We start from the raw sequence: 18,721 nt of genomic DNA on the forward strand, positions 1-18,721 counted from the left end.
GTGGACAAGAATGGTCCATTTTCAAGATGAAGAAACTGAGGCAAATAGACTTTCCCAAAATCCACAGCTAGGAAATAGGGGAGCTGGGATTTAAGGCCAAGTCTGTGTAATCTCAAAGCTTTAATGACTCTTCATTCAGCTTCCCAGCAGGGTGTTGGGGCAACAAAGACACACCTCATTTGTTCACTCATTCACCACTCACCCATTCACCAAACATTGGCTGAATCTTAACCTGTACTTTGGCAAATGCCTCACAAGTCTGGGTACATAGCAGGTGTTCACAAAACCACGGGTTGTCAGAGCCATGAGGGTCTGGAGGAGGGTTGCTCCGAAATCTGGTCTAGCACCTCCATTTTACAGATGGGTAGTCTGAAGCTCAGTGAAGGAAAGTTACCCTGGGCCATACACACAGGGCCAGAACTAGGAGATCTTTTGAGGTCTTGTATTCACTACTCTTAGGCTCTGTATGGATCTCTCCCCACAGCCTCCCTGAGAGATGGTCATCAAACTCCTGTTTGCATACATTCAGTAACAGGAGGCTCATTACCTTCTGAGGCTGCCCGGTCCCATTATTATTCAACCACCACTGTTAGAAAGGTCCTCCTTATATTGAACCAGATGTCATTCCGTTCACTTATTCTTCCAAAGATCATATTATTTTTTGAACACTTGCTAAGTGCCAAGTGCTGGGTGCTGGGGAATGCACTGGCAGGCAGGTAACAGTCTCTGGTCCGTGGAACTTAGAACAGGTCGTGATCCCATGGCGTGTTCAGTGCTATGACTGAGGAAAATACTGGAGACCACCTTGGACTCCTTTGGCCTGGGTACAGGGGAGGAAGGATCCTGGAGGAAGTATTGTTAAAGCTGAGAAAGAGGATAGGGAAGTAGGCAGGTGAACAAGGGGAAGATGGGAGTTTCTGGCAGAAAAAACCCAGCATGTGCAAGGGCCCGGGAACTTTAAAGGGTGGTGGTTGGAGCTTTATTTTAGTCTGAAGAAAGCAGAGCGGCATGCAAGGTGGGAGAGGAAAGGGGATGAGAACAGAAGAGTGAGTGGGACCTTGCTTGGCCACACTGAGTTTCGACCTTATCTATTTCTCTGAATAAATGAAAGAACAAATTAATGAACAAAGGACTGCTGCAAGTTCCACACTCTCTGTTCCAAAGGGATCAAGTGGTTCCAATGTCTGTATCCAAATTGGCATCCCCTGGGGAGCATGGCCCCTTGGCCCTGTGCCTGGCTGGGGGAGGCCTTATTTAGCCTGGCCTGGCTCCACTGAGATTTCCTTGGGAATATCTATGTATAGGGCAAGAGGGCGGCCCAGCTGCCACTGTCCATCTGACTTCCTTGGTGGCCAGCCCCCTTTCACTAGCCCCAGACCCTGTGTTTAGTCATCTCCGTGCTCTTTTTGTTGACTTAGCTACCGTCCATAAATGTTGTCTATCCCCCGCAACACCTCGTGTGGACCCTGTACGTTCTCAGGGTGGGCTCGCCTCGGACTTGACTTGATCTGCCCTCTCCTTCACTCTCCAGATGGTCAGCTGAGCTCCTCCAGACTTCTTCCTCAAGCTCTAGCAAGGGGCCAGCTGCCCCTTCATCTACTTAGAGAAACTTCCCCCGGTCCCCCTTCCCCCCAAAAAAGTGAATCCCCCAAACCCTTTCCCTGGAGAAGATAAGCTTGAAAGAAGACTCTTCTTTCAATGTTTCTTTCTCCTCCAAGTGCACACCCTGTTTCCTGGACCCCTCTATACATTTCTCCTTCTAGACGGGTCCCCTGAGGACAGTCTGCCCCAACTTCCCCTCAGTCAGTATGAATAAGAATCCCCAACATGACTATAGACCTTTATGATTTACAAAGCTCCCCGGTGAAAAGGGAATAATCATAGTTACTACCTCACAGGATGAGTACTGGATGAGATCATGTGGTTAAAATGCTTAGCACAGTGTGTGGCCAGTCACAGAGGTTCAATAACTGTGGCTGTCACTTTCCCCTCCTCCTATCCCCCGCCCCTTACCCTGATTCAAAGACAAAACATTCCACTTGCCAAGCACTGACCCTATGTAGTTGGCACAAGCTTGGGGACATATACCTGGGCTCCCGTTTACCATGGTTTCTCTGTGAGGGAGGTTATGACTCTCCCCATCTCACAGATAAGGAAACTGAAGCTCAGAGTGGCATTGCCACCTGCCCAAGTGTGCACAGCTTGTAGAGACAGGAATTGGATCCTGGGCTTTGGACGTCAAGGCTTGTGCTCTTGCATTCCGCCATGCTGCCTCACTTTTCTCTATCCTAATCATCCTCACCCATCTTGGAGCAAGTATGCTTCCTGAGGGGGCGCTCACTAAGGCGGTGGAGCAGGGCGGGTTCTCCTCACAAGAATCTAGGACGTCAAGGCCTACCACCTGCTCGGAGGCTTAAATTTCTCTGCAAGGGCCCTTGGCTAAATTAGGTAATGGGCTAGGACTCTGGGAGGGGGGTGCTCGCTGACCCCAGGATCTGATTGGCCAGGGCATCCGGTCCTGGGGAGCAGGGAAGTGGGAGGAGAGGGTGCCCCTACAAATCCTAGGGGCTACAGAGGGCCAGGGCATCTTTGGGTGGTGGAGTACAGAGGAGGTGACCTGCAGCAGAGGAGTCCTGGTGACACGCAACCATGGTAAGGATGAGAAGGGACTTCATCCTTTTACTTGCAGGAGCACTTCTGGGCATCTTTCAGGCCAGATCTGGGTGCTCTGTGGGGCAGTAACTTGGATGTTTGAAGGTGGAATATGAAAGCTCCTGGAACCCTGGTGTCTGGGAGGAAGGTTGGGAAGAAGGCCTCGGACTTGTCTTGGAAGGGGAGAGTTGGGACGTTCCAGGGGTTGAGCCTCCAGGCTTGCCGGTTCCCTGAGACCTTCTGAGGCTTCTAGCCATGTCGGTCAGAGAACTGTGAGTGGGTCTTAGCTTGTCACCCTGATGGTGGAGAGGGGGACCCTCGTGGTGGAGAGGGAGTCACCCAGCAAGCCAGTGAGCAGTGGGGGTGGGCTGGAAGCCTTGAGAGAAGGAAACCTCCTCTGGAAGATGGGAAGCGTGCAGGGCCTCAGACCAGTTCAGGGGCAGGACCCCAAGAGCTCCAAGGGGATGAGAAGGGGCCGAAGATGACAGAGCAGAGTTAGAGAGATGTCAGCCTCCCAGAGAGGGGTTGTGATTTGGGGCCGTCCTTTTCCTCTGAGATCTGAGATCGCCCTCCCCACTTCACTTCAAGGAGTAACTAGACCCTGGACGACAGCTGCTGTTGCCCGTTCCTGACTAAAAATAACCTGCCCTTTTGGCACAGGCAAGGAGGAGGGGAGGGGGGGAGGGGAGGAGGAGGGAGACAAGGAGGACAGCCAGCAGCCAGCCAGCTGAAGAGCTCCTTGGACGCCTCAGCCATTCTTCGTTGCCAGCCTCAGTCCAAAGTCCCCTAGCTAGCTGGCTGGTCTTGGACGTGGTGGAAACTCCTTAGAGCCATCTTACCATCACCTGCACAAGGCCCACATCATACTCCGCCCAGCAGGAGTGGCATTTACTCCAATGACTGAATCGTCGCCAGGAAGTTTACAATCTCTGTCTCTGCAAGTTCTTGGAGGGAGGGATGATGTGTCTGACTTCTTGGGGGTCCCAGTGCCCGGTCTATGGCCTGACACTTGGTCGGTGCTCAGTAACTTTGCCTTGCATTATCATTTATTTGACAACAAACATTTATTGAGCACCTGTTAAAGTACCAGACATTGCGAAGAGGCAGGGAAAACTGGAAAATGATGTTGGAATCGTTCTGGCACTTTACAAGGCCTTCTCACACCCCTGATTTCAGCTCATCCCTGAAAAACTGCTAAGAAGAGATGAGGGGATGAGGGGACATTTAGTGACTTGCCCAAGATTACTGGGGGGTTCCTGAATTGACCTCTGATTGACAAGCAAGAAGGGCATAATCCCTAGTTCTTTCTTTCTTTTTTTTGACTGAGCTGCGCAGCTTGTGGGATCTTAGTTCCCCAACCAGGGATTGAACCCAGGCCTTCGGCAGTGAAAGCACAGAGTCCTAACCACTGGACCACCAGGGAATTCCCCTCCCTAGTTCTTCAAAAGTGGGGTTGGGTGCTGTGGGAGCACGCAGTGGGGTGGGGGGTGGCAAGTCTGGAGCTGTTTCTCCGGAGGACTAAGGGGCACTTACAGAAATGGGGGTGCAGAAGAACGGGGTTAAGTCAGGAATGCGCTCCAGGGCTGCCCCTTCTGCTCTTTGATGGTCTGTGTTTCCTGCAGACGGACCAGCAGGCTGAGGCCCGGTCCTACCTCAGCGAGGAGATGATCGCCGGTGAGTGGGGGTGGGCGGGCTGGCCGCTGGGTAGCTGTGTGCTGGGCAATGCTTGGTGTCTAGGCAGGCAGGGAGGGTGGACGTGAGGCTGACGGTCCAGCCAGGCTCACCTCAGCCCTCGGCTCTCCTTGCCCTGGCAGAGTTCAAGGCCGCCTTCGACATGTTTGACGCTGATGGCGGCGGGGACATCAGCGTCAAGGAGTTGGGCACGGTGATGAGGATGCTGGGCCAGACACCCACCAAAGAGGAGCTGGACACCATCATCGAGGAGGTGGATGAGGACGGTGAGCGGGTGGCCCTCCGCGGGATGGGATGGTGGTGGAGGAGCTGGCAGCCGGGGCTCAGGCTCACTCACCATCTGCTTCCCTTAGGCAGCGGCACCATCGACTTCGAGGAGTTCTTGGTCATGATGGTGCGCCAGATGAAAGAGGACGCCAAGGGGAAGACTGAGGAGGAGCTGGCTGAGTGTTTCCGCATCTTTGACAGGTGCATGGGGGGCCTGGGGGCCGAGCGAGGCGCAGAGCCGACTGAGTCTGGCCAGCAGGGCACGAAGGTTCTCGGGGTGGGGATGTAGGCGGCGGCGTCCGGCGTGGTCCGGGCAGGTCGCCCCTGCCCGTCCTGAGCTCCGCCCTGGCCCTCCGCCTGAAGGAACGCAGACGGCTACATCGATGCTGAGGAACTGGCTGAGATTTTCCGGGCCTCCGGGGAGCACGTGACGGACGAGGAGCTCGAATCCCTGATGAAGGACGGTGACAAGAACAACGACGGCCGCATTGACTTCGACGGTGAGGGTCTGGGGAGCGCGAGGAGCGGAAGACCGAACCAGGCTCGAGAGTCCGGGGTCGTGGCGCCCACGCGGGAGTCCCTAGCCTTGAAGGCGGGGCGAGGCGGGGCGGGGCGGGCGGGTAGGGGAGACCTCTGGGCGGTTTTGTGCAATTTATCTACTAATGACAAGGCACCCCCTCTGCGAGGCTGGCGCCTGGCCAGACCTGCTCGCCCCTAGGGGACCCTTGACCGCCTCTCCGTCTCCTTCCCCGCAGAGTTCCTGAAGATGATGGAGGGCGTGCAGTAAGAAGTCGGCCCTCCCCTCCGCGGAGACCGAGCGTCCTTAGGGCGTGGGGACGTCATCGCCGCCCGGTCCCACTCCCGGCCCCGGGAGGGAGGCGCGGCCCCTTCTGGGAATGTGTCTAGAAGGAATAAAAGGAAACATTGCAAAGCGCGTGGCCTGAGTAAGGGGAGGACCGGGATGGATCGGGTGTCGGGGGCCGCCTGGTTGGGCCGCTGTCCAGGGCGCCACCCCGGTTGGAGCCACCCGAGCGTCCTCGGGTCCGAACGCAGCGGGACGCGGAAGGCCGCCGGGTCGCGGGAGCCCGAGGTGGCGCTCGATGCCCTCGGAAGTTTACCGAAGGTCTATCTGTAGCTGGCGCTAGGCGTGGCAACTTGGCCGAGGGGCTGGGTGGCTCCTGGCGCTTCCAGGGTCCCCAGTGCTTCTAGAATCAAATCCAAATTCCTTCCCCTCCTTCCCACAGTTACCCCTTCCCTCGAGAGGTTCCAGTCCCACTGGGCAATCGATCCTTCTCGCTGTGGAAGTGGGGTGCACTTTGAAGCTCTCCACCCTTTGCACATGCTGTTCTCTCTCCTTGGAATGCCCTTCTTCCTCTTAAAGTCTTGGCAAATCCTTCAACACAGCTCAAATGCCATCTCCAAGATACCAAGACGCAGCTCAGATACCATCTTGTCCTCCCTTGATCCCTGCCCTGACTGGCTGCACTCTGGCGCCCACAGCTCTTTTGTAAACAACTCAATTATAGCCGGCGTTGGGTCAAAGCTAATTTAGGGCAGTGGTAGTTTGGCTTTCCTCACGCTCAGTTTGAAAACTCACTGCTGGTGACAAACCACTCTGCTTCCTTTCCTAATCTGTAAAATGGCGACAGTGATAGTACTTACCTCACAGGGTTGTGAGAATAAATTAATGTGTGCAGAGTGCTTAGAACAGAGCCTGGCACGGAGTCAGCATATAATAAATGCTATTAGTAATATCATTATCATCTTGAAACATTGAACTCCTATTCATTGTTGCAGCCCTCCCTCTCCAACTCCCTGTTGTCTTCTCCCCTTTCTGGCTCATTCATGTTTCCTGGATTGTATTTCCAGCCAGGAGCAGTGCTCGTGTTTAGTAATCATCCCTATGAATGCCTACGGTGTGCTGTGCAGGTGTTGTCTCATTTATCCACACAACCCCAGGGGCAGATGCCCTTATTTCCATTTTACGGGTGAGGAAACTCAGGCAGAGTGGGGTGAATTACCCAGACAAGTAGATAACAACCTAGATGATATGGCTGTGTGGTGGAAACAGGAGCAAGACCATCTACCTGTTGACAATTCTACCCGGGCGTCCTGAGTGCTTCAAACTGGCCCTGCCTTAAACTGGTAAATCTCCCTCCTCCATCTCATTCTCCTGTGTTGCCCACCTCAGGGTTGAGACCCAAGTCACAAATTCTGAAGCTCATTTTCCACCTCTAACTTACTTACTGTGCCCTGCTGCTTAGTCTCCTTACCACTTCATCCCTCCTCTCCAAGCCCACTCAGCATCATAACTCAGGCCATTATCATTGCCATTCACTCTCTAGACAGATGGCAGCCAGAAGGATCTTTCCAAAACCAAATCTGACCACGTCACTGCCCTGCTCAAGACTTCATTAACTGCTGGTTACCTCCCTCGCAGCCCAATCTCCTTCTCCAGAGAGAGCCCTCCTTGACCCTTCTCATCTTCATTAGGTGCCCCACCTCTGAGCTTTCATAGCAACATGTGAGCCTAGCACCCAGCTGCCCCCCACCCAACCCCGTGCCGCGCAGCTTGCGGGATCTCAGTTCCCCGACCAGGAATTGAACCTGGGCCATGGGCAGTGAAAGCTGAGAATCCTAACCACTAGACTGCCAGGGAACTCCCAAACCCAGCTTTTATTGAGCGCTTACTATGTGCCAGACACTGTTCTACGGTTCTTCATCTATCCTATGAGGTAGGTACTAATATTTCCATTTTACAGAGGGGTTAAATATAAGCGCCCAAGTGTATACGAGTAACATAGGGGTGGATCAGGAATTCTAACACAGGTTTTCTACCTTAACCACCACTTATTCTACACCATTGACATGCCTATCTACTCCCTAAACTTCACCCTCCCTGAGGACAGGACTGTGTCCTCTTCCTGCGTCATCTCCAGCCCCAACATAGGGCCTTTACCTTGTGGGCACTCAACCACTGTACTGAATGAATGGGAATAATGATCATCACACCTTCTAATACTGACTGCACTAGTGTTAGAAACCTAAGTCAAAATGACTTACACCAAAAAGGGATTTGTTGGTTCATGACACCGGGATGTCAACACGTGAACTGGAGGCCAGAGTTTCAATGTCATCTCTCAGCTATTTGTCTCTGCTTGGCTTTCTTTCATCTGCAGCCATCTCCACCAGCAGCCCAGACTGACTCCCTCCTCTTCTTTTAGCAATCCTAGTAGTAAAATAATTCTACTTTCTCACAGGGATTAATTCCAGGAAACACCCTGATTGGTTCTGAACGACAGTGTAGAGAGTTGGGTCTCTGTGACTGACACAGGTAGGTCATGTGACCATCTGGGGGAATCAGACACCATGGTCCAGGAAACCACATAGAGAGGCTTCCTAAGGAAGGCAAAGATACATCCACTTTGGCCAGCATTTATTAAGAACCAAGTGTCAGGTTCTGAGCTCTGCTCATCTCAGACATCCTCCAGCCTGGTGTTTGTCTTTTTTTTTTTGGCTGTGTGGCACGGCATGGGGGATCTTAGTTCCCTGACCAGGAATCGAACACTCACCCCTTGCAGTGGAAGTGAGGAGTCTTAACCACTGGACTGCCAGGGAAGTCCCAGCCTCGTGATTTTCAATTTGAGAGAGCATCAGAATCACCTGGAGAGCTTATTGGGGCCAAGAATTTACATTTCTAACCAGTTCCAGGTGAAAAGTGGAAGGACCACACCTCAAGAACACTGCTCTATACCTTTAACTAGAGCACAGCAATGACACCACCTGGGAGCTGATTAGAAATGCAGAGCCTCAGGCCCCATCCAGACCAACTGAATCAAAATTTGTATTGAATAAGATCCCAGGCAGATTTATTTTTTTATTTTTTTAATTTATGTTTGGCTGCCTTGGGTCTTCCTTGCTGCGCGCGGGCTTTCTCTAGTTGCAGCGAGCGGGGGCTACTCTGTTGCGGTGCGAGTACTTCTCATTGTGGTGGCTTCTCCTGATGCGGAGCATGGGCTCTAGGCACATGGGTTTCAGTAGTTGTGGCTCTCAGGCTCTAAAGCGCAGACTCAGTAGTTGTGGCGCACGGGCTTAGTTGCTCCGCGGCATGTGGGATCTTCCTGGACCAAGGATCCAACCCGTGTCCCCTGCATTGGTAGGCGGATTCTTAACCACTGCGTCACCCGGGAAGCTCCCCCCAAGGCAGACTTACATGCACAGTAGATTGAGCAACACCGGTCCAAGCCCCAAGGAGGGAGCCAACAGCACAATCTGAGATGAAGGAACTGATTAGAGGACATCCAAGTTCTAATCCCAGACCTGACAACTCCAATCCAATTCCACATGTGGCTGCTTGCTGGGGGCACAGGGGTCCGGGCTAGCTGGAGCAGGAGGAAAGTGTGGGTGAGAACCTTCCTGATGACCTCCTTGCTGTCTTCTCCCCCTCCCCCCAGGCCTGCACAACCAGCTGCAGGCAGAGCTGACCAGGTTGGGTGAGTAGCCAACACTCAGGCCCTGTTGGAGCGCACCTGGGTGTGTCACCTAGATCTTCCTGCAGGACCTGGGCTGGGCCCAGCACCTCAGCCTACCTGGACCCAGCTGGTCGGCACAGGGGTTTCCTCCCAGGAGCCCCAAAGGCCTGCGGCAGGCCGGTGGAAAGATGGCCCAAGGGGCTGGATGGGCCAGGGGTGCAGCAGACAGAGCAACTGCTGGTGGAGATGGAGCAGGAGGTGAACGTGCCCCTGTGGAGCATGGAGCCATCTATGGGGGACCTGGGGCAAGGGGCGAGTTGTGACCTCAGTCCAGAAAGCTTCCCCTGGCTGTCTCTGCGGACCCTGGGCCTGCTGTAGGGTCACCTGAATGTCCTCTTGCTCCTTTTCAGGGTCAAAACATCTAGTCAGAAAGTAGGTGGCTGATCCCCCCCTCCCACCCCCCTCCAACACACACACACACACACACACACACACACACACACACACACACTCTCTCTACAGCTCTCACTGTTTCAGCCTAATGTCTGTTTCAGCCTCATCTGCAACACACCTGGGACAACTCCTATATTTGCTAACATTCTTGGTACATGTCATCACACCACAGAAATTGGCATTTTGTTATTGTTTTTTATTTTTTAAATTAATTTTCATCTATCTATTTATATTTTTGGCTGCACTGCACGGCTTATGGGATCTCAGTTCCCCGACCAGGGATTGAACCTGGGCCATGGAAGTGAAAGCGCTGAATCCTACCCACTAGACCGCCAGGGAATGCCCAGAAATCGGCATTTTGTGACACCCATTTTATAGATGAGGAAACAGATGCAGAGCCATAAAATAACTAAGGCTGCAGTGGAACAAATCCTGTCACCCCACTGCGCAGCCCTACAGCCTATCAGCTGCTCCGACTCCCTGGGTAGAGGAGCAGGGCAAGAACCCAGATCCTCCGCCTGACCTCTGCCGATCCGGAGCACTTTCAACCCTAGGGTAACTACAAGACAGCAACTTGTTAAAAAACCCCAAAATGTATTTATTTAATATACTCATCACAAGGGCTTAACCAGACACTTAATTTAAAAAACAGAAACAAAACAAAAATGACACCACAGATAAGATACAGGGTCCTGTACAGAAATCGAGGAAAGGACAGACCATCTAAGGGAAAAAAAATAAAAAGACAACAGAAGGAGAGCTGCACATCCTGGGTCAGGGCTCTTGGCTGGAGACCTGCTTTGAGTACGTTTCTTGCAGGTACTTCTTAAAGGCTGGAAGAGAACAGGCAGGTCTCAGCGAGTGATGATGACAGGGGTTAAGATGGATAAGAGGGCAGCAAGGATATAAACATGGGAGGAGTTTGGGGAGGGGCTTCCCAGCACAACAGATTGACCCTCTGCTGCCCACCCAGCCAGGACTCCTGGACGGGCTCTGTTTCCAGGGAGGCTGGGGAGGGGACTAGGGGCCCTTAGCGAGCAAGTCATTTGCACAAAGCTTTGCCTTCTACTTAAAAAGCCTCCCCAACCTACATTAATGTGGAAAGGGTTGGTTCTTCCTGAGTTTACAGCAAACAGGCAAACCAGAAACACCAAGGGAGAGGTGGAACTGGGTTACCTGCCCCCCAAGGACATATTCCCAAGTCACTGGAATCCTTTTGTTGTTTGAGGGAGGCTTTGAAGGTTGGGGAGGGATGGCCTGGTGCCCTGAGAAGGACAAAGGACTCACCTGTGGGGTTTTTCCAGAGCTCAGCGGCATGTGTGTTCAAAGGGCTATCGATGTTGGGTTCTGCAGGTGGAGAGAAAGAGGACGGTCAGGTGCGGGTAGAAGAGGCCGCCCGGGGGAGTTCTGACAGGTTCCCAGGTTGCAGGGGAGGGGCCGGTCTCGGCAGTCACCTCCGAGCAAGCTCTGGATGGAAAGCAGGATGGTCCTGACGTCGTACAGGGCGGACCACTTGTCTTTCAGGATGTCCAGGCAGATGTTACCCTGGGTGTCCACGTTGGGGTGGTAGCAGGGCGTGAGGAACTTCACCGTGGGTGCATTGTAAGGGTAGCCACTGGGGAACTCCAGGGACAGTTTATACCTCAGGTCTTCATATACCTGGAGAAAGAGATTCAGGGAGTAACCCTTCCATCCTGAGCCTCAGTTCCCAGCCCAAGCCCCACATAAGGGACTTGCCAGGACCCCCTGAGTTTGTCTGGGACTTGACAGAAGAGAAAGCATTAAACTGGTCTGGTACTTTCTCTCATATCTGGTCACTGGGGTCATCAGTGATCCTTTGGTCTAAGGCCCACTGGCCTAAGTCTTCAGTTGTCCTTCATTCTTTTCCTTGCTGTCTGGCCCCCTATCAGCATCTAAGATGGAGAGCTCTGCCTTAAACACAGCCTCTTACTATAGAGAGGGAGATCAGGGCCACAGGCTCAGGGCACGAGAGCAGGCACAGGGGAGTGTCCCGCCAGCCTAAAGACTTGAAGCAGACCCGGCACTTGGGTTTCACCTCCCACCTCTCCCCAGTCTCAGCTAAGTCACACTCACCTACCCCAACCCTATACTTACTGTGCCAGCGGCTCCATGGATGGTCCCCACCCATTTGAAAAGGTTGTCTGATTCAGGGAAGGCAGAAATTCCTTTATCGCCAGACATCTGGGGAGGAAACACAACACATGCTGGGCTGAAGTGTACGCTCCTGGGGGGCCAGTGGGTGAATCCTTTCTCCTTAACCTCATCACATTTTGATCCAAAATAAAGCAACCAGGCCAAATGGATAGGCTTTCCTGAGGAAATGGCTATATCCTCAGGGCTCAGCATGCCTCTCCGGGGAGTATTGGGATGATGGAGGTTCATCGCCAGGCAAAGAAGGGAGGGGTTGTGCAGGGAAGCAGAAGGCAGCTCTGTAACCACAATGCTGGCTGCTGGGAAGTCAACTCAACATGCTACTGAGTGCTGGTTACACATGAAGCCCAGAGACTATTCACGGACTGGGAACATAAACAATATGGTCATTGAAGGATTTGACTTGAATATCCAGGGTTAACGTAGAAGAGATCGTCCAGGAAAGAAGCATTCTGAGGTGCGACAGGATTAGAAATATTAAGAAGGATGGAGAGTTGGGTGTGGATAAACCTTAGGCCAGGGAAGTAGGACAAGGCAGGGCAGGGGGAGGGCCGTGTATGAGAGCCGTATTTCAGGGATAACTTTATTGTGGGAGGATGGGACTGGGAGTAGAGACTGTCTGGAGAAAAGGTGTGTAGGTGAGGTGGATTAGCTTCTTCCCAGAAGAGAACAGGCTGGACTCATCTTTTTACCCCCATGTCTATCAAAGAGCCTGATGTAGAAGAGGAGGCTACCGATAAGTGACTGGGAGGTGGGAGGGTGGACCAACTGGTTGGGGCTCCGGGCATCAGTCACTCACCATGAGCGTCATCAGCTCCTGCTGTAGCCTGCAAAAAGAGCACTCGGGGTCACCTGGGAGTCTGGATGGGTCAGGGCTCCAGGTGGTGCATCTCCTCCCACCCCAATCTCTCTGGAGCAGCTGTCACGGAGGCCTCCCTCTACCCTGAAGTCGGACTCAGCTGGGGGCACAGTCACCCCCAGTTCCACAAGAGGGTCGTAGTGAGTCCTCCTCACCCTCCCTAATTCCAGGCTCCCATAGGACGGCTCTGGCTTATTCTTAACCTCATCTGCTTCTCTGGCGCCTCTCTCCGTGCCGGATCTCAATTTCTCCCCTCCTTCCTTCCCCCTCCCCCGCCGTCCTCCAGCCAAGACACCGAAGGTCCCCGGAGCATCTTCATCTTGGTTCACCGACGGAGGATCCTGGCAGCGGCCATACCCCTTCCGTCCTCCTTCGGGACGAGCTCCTGGCGTGTCCCTCTACCTCCCATATCTCACCCGTTCCAGGAGGAGGTGGGGGTCCCGGAAGTCTTCGCTCTCGGCCCCAAAGGCCCAGGCTGTGCCAGGCCCGGCGATTGTTACCTCCGCACCACTCACCTCTTGCCCACGGGGCCCCGGGCGGCGCCCCCGCTGGGCTCGGCTCCTTTACGGGCGGCGGCAACGCTGGCAGCAGCTGGGTCGCGGTTCTGGGAAGCCATCCGGGTGGCGCTGAGAAGGGAGACAGGAACTCGGACTACACGGAGACCGCGGCTGCAACTGCGGAGTCCCGGACCCTTCCGCCCGCGTTTGAATTGTAACCCTCCGACAGCGCTGCCTATCAGCAGCTCGCTTGGGTTTGATCCAGCCAATGGGGCGCGCCAGAGCACTCTGTCACCGGGCAACTGCTAGAACCACCCACTAGCGTATCACTATTGGGCGGAGGGATCCTGCTTCTGATGGGCGATTGGCAGGAGAGGCTGTCATTAATTAACGAAGCTGTAGCGGATTGGCCGCCTTTGGAAAACGCCGACCATTAAAGGGCCTAGAAAAAGTCCACGTGGGATGAATCCTTTTATGTCAAACGCCTGGCTACTGTCGGGAACACCCGGCACGACCGGCCAGGATCCCTTACTCCCAGGGGAAGGGAGGGTCTCCAGTCTTGGGGCCCTGGTACTCTTCCCTCAAACCGGAAACCCCAGCTCCTCCACCTGTTATTAATGTCCTGGGCACTTTGGTTGGGGCTTTAAGAGCCTGAACATTCAGGCGAGGGGAAAAACTAGAGGCTGATAGCCAGGGCCAGGGACTCCTCATTGGAAAACAGGTTCATCGGCTGCCTCTCCAACGGTTTGCTGTGTTACCTTGGGCACATAATTTAGTGTTTTAACCTGTAAAATGGGGGTAATAAACGCCACCTTGTATTTTTCTTCTGGTTTGTCATCAACCTCCCATGGTGCCAGCCATCACCACATTCTGCTACTTCCATACCTTAGTTGGGTGACGAAACAGAAACAAAGGGACAGGGAAGACTGGCAAGGTACATGGTGTCCCCAGCTTTGTCTCACAAAGCAGATACGCATGGGGCACTGGGCTTCCTGGGGATAACGTGGGGTGGGGGAAGGGTGCCTGGTCCTTTTTTCCTACACCCACTTCCTCTAGAGCCCTTGATGTTTTGTCAGCATGCACAGGCAGAGCTCACAGCAGGCTCACCATCTGTGTTTATTACAAACTGTTTAATTGCTTCTTATCCCAATAACTTTACAAATATAGAACCACATGCCAGTCTGGGGGTGTTCTGCAGTGAGTCACTACAAACTAGCCCAGGCATAGCTTTAATGCCTCTGAGATCCATCTAGGAGTAGTCCCAGCAGTGGCCTCAGCCATGTGGGTAAGAGGGCCTTGGAGGAGGGCTGCCAGCTGTAGCCAGGCAACCTGGCTTCAGGTCTGCAGAGGCGCTTCAACAGCACGATGCTCATTCTCTGTCCGGAGTGTCTCCATGTACTTCCGCATCTTCTCAACCATCCAGGAGGGCAGGACAAAGGATTTCAGCTCCTCTAACTTCAGGTCCAGGCATCCTCTGGAAGAGACATTGAGGAGGAGAGTTGGAGCAAGGGAGAATGTAGGTCCAGACTCATCCCAGGGGAGGGTAGGGCAGGTTTTACCTGTAGTCATCGCTGGCAGCGAGGTCCCGGATGTCCTCCTCAATGAGGAGGTAGGCCTGGGGCAGGAGCAAAGGAGAGTCGTCATTGCCTCTGATTCATTTCAGTCCAACTCGATTAATACTTTATTAAACGTCTCCTTAATGTAAGAGCTGGAAGGTGGGGGCGTGTAGTCATAGTTTATAATTTAGCAAGGGAGAGTAAGTAGGGAGAGGCTGTCTGGGGAATAGTTTCTTGAGACAATCTTTCACTCAAGTAGAAAATTTATGGGTGGGAGAGCGGGGAAGGATGAGTAATTTACTTATAGCCGTCGCCCCTTTTACAAAGGGACCCTGAGGTGGCTTAAAATGAAAGGGCCAGAGGTAGCAAAATATACATGGAAATAGGAAATTAGGAGGAAGCCACATGTGAACTCTGGAACTAAGATAATTTGGTTTTGAACTTCGTGGCAAAAGGGAAAACATGATAAACCGCACTGCTGTCCGTTAACTGGGCTGTGTTGTCCGGGGGCCTGCAGAACTGCTGTAGCACAACGCCATGGTCTGCAGCAGGAGAGCCCTCTTGTGAGCCTACTATGTGCCGGATGCTGTCCATCACGACAGTCTTCTATGGGAGACATTTCTTTCCAGTCTTAGGGTCAGGAATAACTGTGTGTCCCTTGAGTCATATGACTGTCTTCATCTTAGGGGCACTGTGAACTGTGTGACAGATCAGGTGTCCTTGAGTGGGGCCTGCAGCTGAAAACCTATAGACTTGCACTGGTCTCCTGGGCTGGCAATTTAAAAAATCCCTTTTTTAAAACTAGTCTTTCTTGTGGCTTAATTTTAGATCCTGCCTTGCCTTTTTATCCTATTTCTTATTTATGTATGTGTCAATGGTAAGTTTCCTGAAATCTTTTTTGAGAGTGTAGCATAAATATAGTAGAAAATAAAATAAAAGATAGCTTTCAGGGGCTTCCCTGGTGGCTCAGTGGTTAAGAATCTGCCTGCCACTGCAGGGGAAATGGGTTTGATCCCTGGTCCGGGAAGATCCCACATGCCGCAGAGCAACTAAGCCTGTGTGCCACAACTACTGAAACCCGTGTGCCTAGAGCCCGTGCTCCGCAACAAGAGAAGCCACCACAATGAGAAGCCCGCGCACCGCAACGAAGAGCAGCCCCGGCTCGCCGCAACTAGAGAAAGCCAGCACGCAGCAAAAATAAATAAATAAATAAATAAATTAATTAAAAAAAAAAAAAAAAAAAAAGATAGCTTTCATTGCCAGAAAGGAGATGGCATACTGGTTTGCGAGGCCATCTAATTCTTTTTTAAAAAATACATTTAATTATTTATTTATTTTTGGCTGCGTTGGATCTTCACTGCTGCTCACTGGCTCTCTCTAGTTGTGGAGAGCAGGGGCTACTCTTCATTGTGGTACGTGGGCTTCTCATTGTGGTGGCTTCTCTCGTTGTGGAGCACAGGCTCTAGGTGTGCAGGCTCAGGAGTTGAGGCTCGCGGGCTTAGCTGCTCCGTGGCATGAGGGATCTTCCCAGACCAGAGCTGGAAGTTGTGTCCCCTGCATTGGCAGGTGGATTCTTAACCACTAGCCACCAGGGAAGTCCCGAGGCCATTGAATTCTAATAGGAGCAGTCCCAGCGGTGGGACTAAGAGAGTCTTCAGGTGGGGGAGAGGGCATGTGATGGACAAATCCCTCCATGATAGTTTTAGAACACATGCAACGATGATTTTCCTAAGGTTGTTGCTTGATTTGAGCTAAGAACTCTTTAAGTAGAAGTGATTCTGGAAGGGGCTGCCAGGTGTAGCAAACAAGTTTCACTGCATGTGCTAATTCCTTCTGACAAGGGGTGCGGCCTGGAGCACAGTGTTGAGAAGAGATTCCATAGCTGCGTCTGGTGGAAGAGTTGTGATGGAGGAGTGAAATCTGTCAATGGGCAGCACATGATGGGAAGGCAGTGTTCAGGGAGTCTTGTACCTGCCATTCTTACATACAGCTAATATGATCTACATATGAGTGTGCTGTGGAAGGGGAGGGGGAGGTGTGTGGGAGACCTGGGGTCAGGCAAGGGAAGCCAGGGATCACATTCTGGTCTTCAGCATGAAGGAATGGGCCCTCTCTACTCTTACAAGTCTCCTTTCTCACATTTGTTGGGCATGGAGTCTCTCAGATTTGGGGGTAAGCTGCCACCAATAGCCCTGGTCCCGGGGCAGGGTGGGTCTCTGGCAGTGGCACGTGTGGCAATACTTACCATCTTCCCCCCTGTTGCCCGCATGTGATGCTGCTCGGCCAGCCAGTGCTTGTCCTGGGGGTCAGCTGCGTACTGTGAGGGATGAAGTCACAGGGGGAGATGTTAGCCTGGTGTGATGGGCTTTTCTCATTTGGTCCAGAGCATACTCTTGGCCCTTGAGCAGTTCTTAGCAGCAAGACCTCGTCCTAGCCTGGTGGATGGAGAGGGTTCACCAACCTCTTCAGAGCAAGCAGGGCTGAGCCCAGGAGGAGGCCAGGGTAGCGGACCCAATTCCCCGAGGTTTAGTACACTTCTCATTCCTGCCCCTTTCCTTTTTTCAAAATTTAAACTTTTTTTTTTGACTGCGTCACGTGACATGGAGGATCTTAGTTCCCTGACTGGGGGTTGAACCCGCGCCCTCTGATTGGAAGTGCGGAGTTGTAACTACTAGACCGCCACGGAAATCCGAAAAAATTTTTAAATTTTAAAATTTTGGCCATGCCACGTGGCTTGCGGGATCTCAGTTCCCCAACCAGGGATTGAACCCAGGCCATTGCAGTGAAAGTGCTGAGTCCTAACCACCAGACCAGCAAGGAACTCCCTTTCCTTTCTCAAAACACAGCACTTCCGGCAACTGGTCAGACTGTGACTACTATTTTAGAGCTGTACTCCTCTTTGAAGAAATGATCTGAGGTGGCTTACAACACATGTGACTATTACGGTGACCAAATTTTCTAAAACAAAAATCAGGACACTTCATGCCCTGGAGGAGGCAGAATAGCATCGTGGTTAAGAACTTAGCTGTGGGGTTCAGAGCTCAGCCCACAGGGAATGCGCGTGGTAGGGAAGGTTGCAGGTGAGCATGTGAGGGTGGCAATCTGGCCTGGTGGCTTTTAGGGGGTGGCAGTTTAAAAAAAAAAAAAAAAAAAGAAAGAAAGAAAAGAATTTGGTTCAGAAATTCTGGTTTCTGCTACTTATCAGGTGGTGTAAATGTAGGCAATGATTTCCTTGAGACTCAGTTTCTTTTTTTTTTTAAGTTTTTTTTTTTTAACATCTTTATTGGAGTATAATTGGTTTACAATGGTGTGTTAGTTTCTGCTTTATAACAAAGTGAATCAGTTTTACGTATACATATGTTCCCATATCTGTTCCCTCTTGCGTCTCCCTCCCTCCCACCCTCCCTATCCCACCCCTCTAGGTGGCACAAACCACTGAGCTGATCTCCCTGTGTTATGTAGCTGCTGCTTCCCACTAGCTATCTATTTTACATTTGGTAGTGTATATATGTCCATGCCACTCTCTCACTTTGTCACAGTTTACCCTCCCCCCTTCCTATATCCTCAAGTCCATTCTCTAGTAGGTCTAGTGTGTCTTTATTCCCGTCTTACCCCTAGGTTCTTCATGACCATTTTTTTTTTCCCTTAGATTCCATATGTATGTGTTAGCATACGGTATTTGTTTTTCTCTTTCTGACTTACTTCACTCTGTATGACAGACTCTAGGTCCATCCACCTCACTACAAATAACTCCATTTTGTTTCTTTTTATGGCTGAGTAATATTCTATTGTATATATGTGCCACATCTTCTCTATCCATTCAGCTGTTGATGGACACTTAGGTTGCTTCCATGTCCTGGCTATTGTAAATAGAGTTGCAATGAACATTTTGGTACATGACTCTTTTTGAATTATGGTTTTCTCAGGGTATATGCCCAGTAGTGGGATTGCTGGGTCGTATGGTAGTTCTCTTTTTAGTTTTTTAAGGCACCTCCATACTGTTCTCCATAGTGGCTGTATCAATTTGCATTCCCACCAACAGTGCAAGAGTGTTCCCTTTTCTCCACACCCTCTCCAGCATTTATTGTTTCTAGATTTTTT

General features: G+C 52.0%; 3 protein-coding genes across 5 annotated transcripts in view; 1 reads left to right on the forward strand and 2 right to left on the reverse strand.

Annotated features, from left to right (window-relative positions):
• The first annotated feature begins 2,556 nt into the window (after positions 1-2,556).
• On the forward strand, positions 2,557-5,543 carry TNNC2 (troponin C2, fast skeletal type). The gene is made up of 6 exons (XM_036827519.1): positions 2,557-2,652; positions 4,275-4,326; positions 4,467-4,610; positions 4,698-4,812; positions 4,975-5,111; positions 5,367-5,543. Exons 1-6 carry the CDS (start codon positions 2,650-2,652, stop codon positions 5,396-5,398), a joined length of 483 nt encoding a protein of 160 aa, XP_036683414.1. The 5' UTR covers positions 2,557-2,649; the 3' UTR covers positions 5,399-5,543.
• A 4,567-nt stretch (positions 5,544-10,110) lies between these two features.
• Positions 10,111-13,337, reverse strand: UBE2C (ubiquitin conjugating enzyme E2 C). Its single transcript, XM_036824185.1, has 6 exons — positions 13,083-13,337; positions 12,508-12,535; positions 11,652-11,738; positions 10,991-11,195; positions 10,824-10,883; positions 10,111-10,369 (listed from the first exon to the last, which is right to left on the reverse strand). Exons 1-6 carry the CDS (start codon positions 13,181-13,183, stop codon positions 10,311-10,313), a joined length of 540 nt encoding a protein of 179 aa, XP_036680080.1. The 5' UTR covers positions 13,184-13,337; the 3' UTR covers positions 10,111-10,310.
• An 838-nt stretch (positions 13,338-14,175) lies between these two features.
• The window catches only part of DNTTIP1 (deoxynucleotidyltransferase terminal interacting protein 1), a 29,404-nt gene continuing 24,858 nt past the window's right edge, over positions 14,176-18,721 (reverse strand). For 2 of the 3 annotated variants that reach the window (XM_036827218.1, XM_036827217.1), the window contains 3 exons: positions 16,866-16,937; positions 14,624-14,679; positions 14,176-14,538 (listed from right to left, as the gene is read on the reverse strand). In XM_036827218.1, the coding sequence (XP_036683113.1) occupies positions 14,400-14,538; positions 14,624-14,679; positions 16,866-16,937 (267 nt within the window). In that variant the 3' untranslated portion in view covers positions 14,176-14,399. The remainder of the gene's footprint in view (positions 14,539-14,623; positions 14,680-16,865; positions 16,938-18,721) is intronic. The other variant, XM_036827219.1, reaches the window with a different exon arrangement.

This window comes from Balaenoptera musculus, chromosome 15 (genome assembly GCF_009873245.2).
Source record: "Balaenoptera musculus isolate JJ_BM4_2016_0621 chromosome 15, mBalMus1.pri.v3, whole genome shotgun sequence".
NCBI classification, from domain to species: domain Eukaryota; kingdom Metazoa; phylum Chordata; class Mammalia; order Artiodactyla; family Balaenopteridae; genus Balaenoptera; species Balaenoptera musculus.

What these genes read in the sequence shown, in the direction of transcription:
- TNNC2 (XM_036827519.1), top strand. An exon ending in CAGCGAGGAGATGATCGCCG is followed by an intron (nt 4,327 to 4,466) that starts GTGAGTGGGGGT and finishes TTGCCCTGGCAG; the next exon opens with AGTTCAAGGCCGCCTTCGAC. An exon ending in CGAGGAGGTGGATGAGGACG is followed by an intron (nt 4,611 to 4,697) that starts GTGAGCGGGTGG and finishes TGCTTCCCTTAG; the next exon opens with GCAGCGGCACCATCGACTTC.
- UBE2C (XM_036824185.1), bottom strand. Translation starts at nt 13,183, where the DNA reads ATGGCTTCCCAGAACCGCGACCCAGCTGCTGCCAGCGTTGCCGCCGCC. An exon ending in CGGGGCCCCGTGGGCAAGAG is followed by an intron (nt 12,536 to 13,082) that starts GTGAGTGGTGCG and finishes CTCTTTTTGCAG; the next exon opens with GCTACAGCAGGAGCTGATGA. An exon ending in GCTCTGGAAAAACCCCACAG is followed by an intron (nt 10,370 to 10,823) that starts GTGAGTCCTTTG and finishes GTTCTCTTCCAG; the next exon opens with CCTTTAAGAAGTACCTGCAA.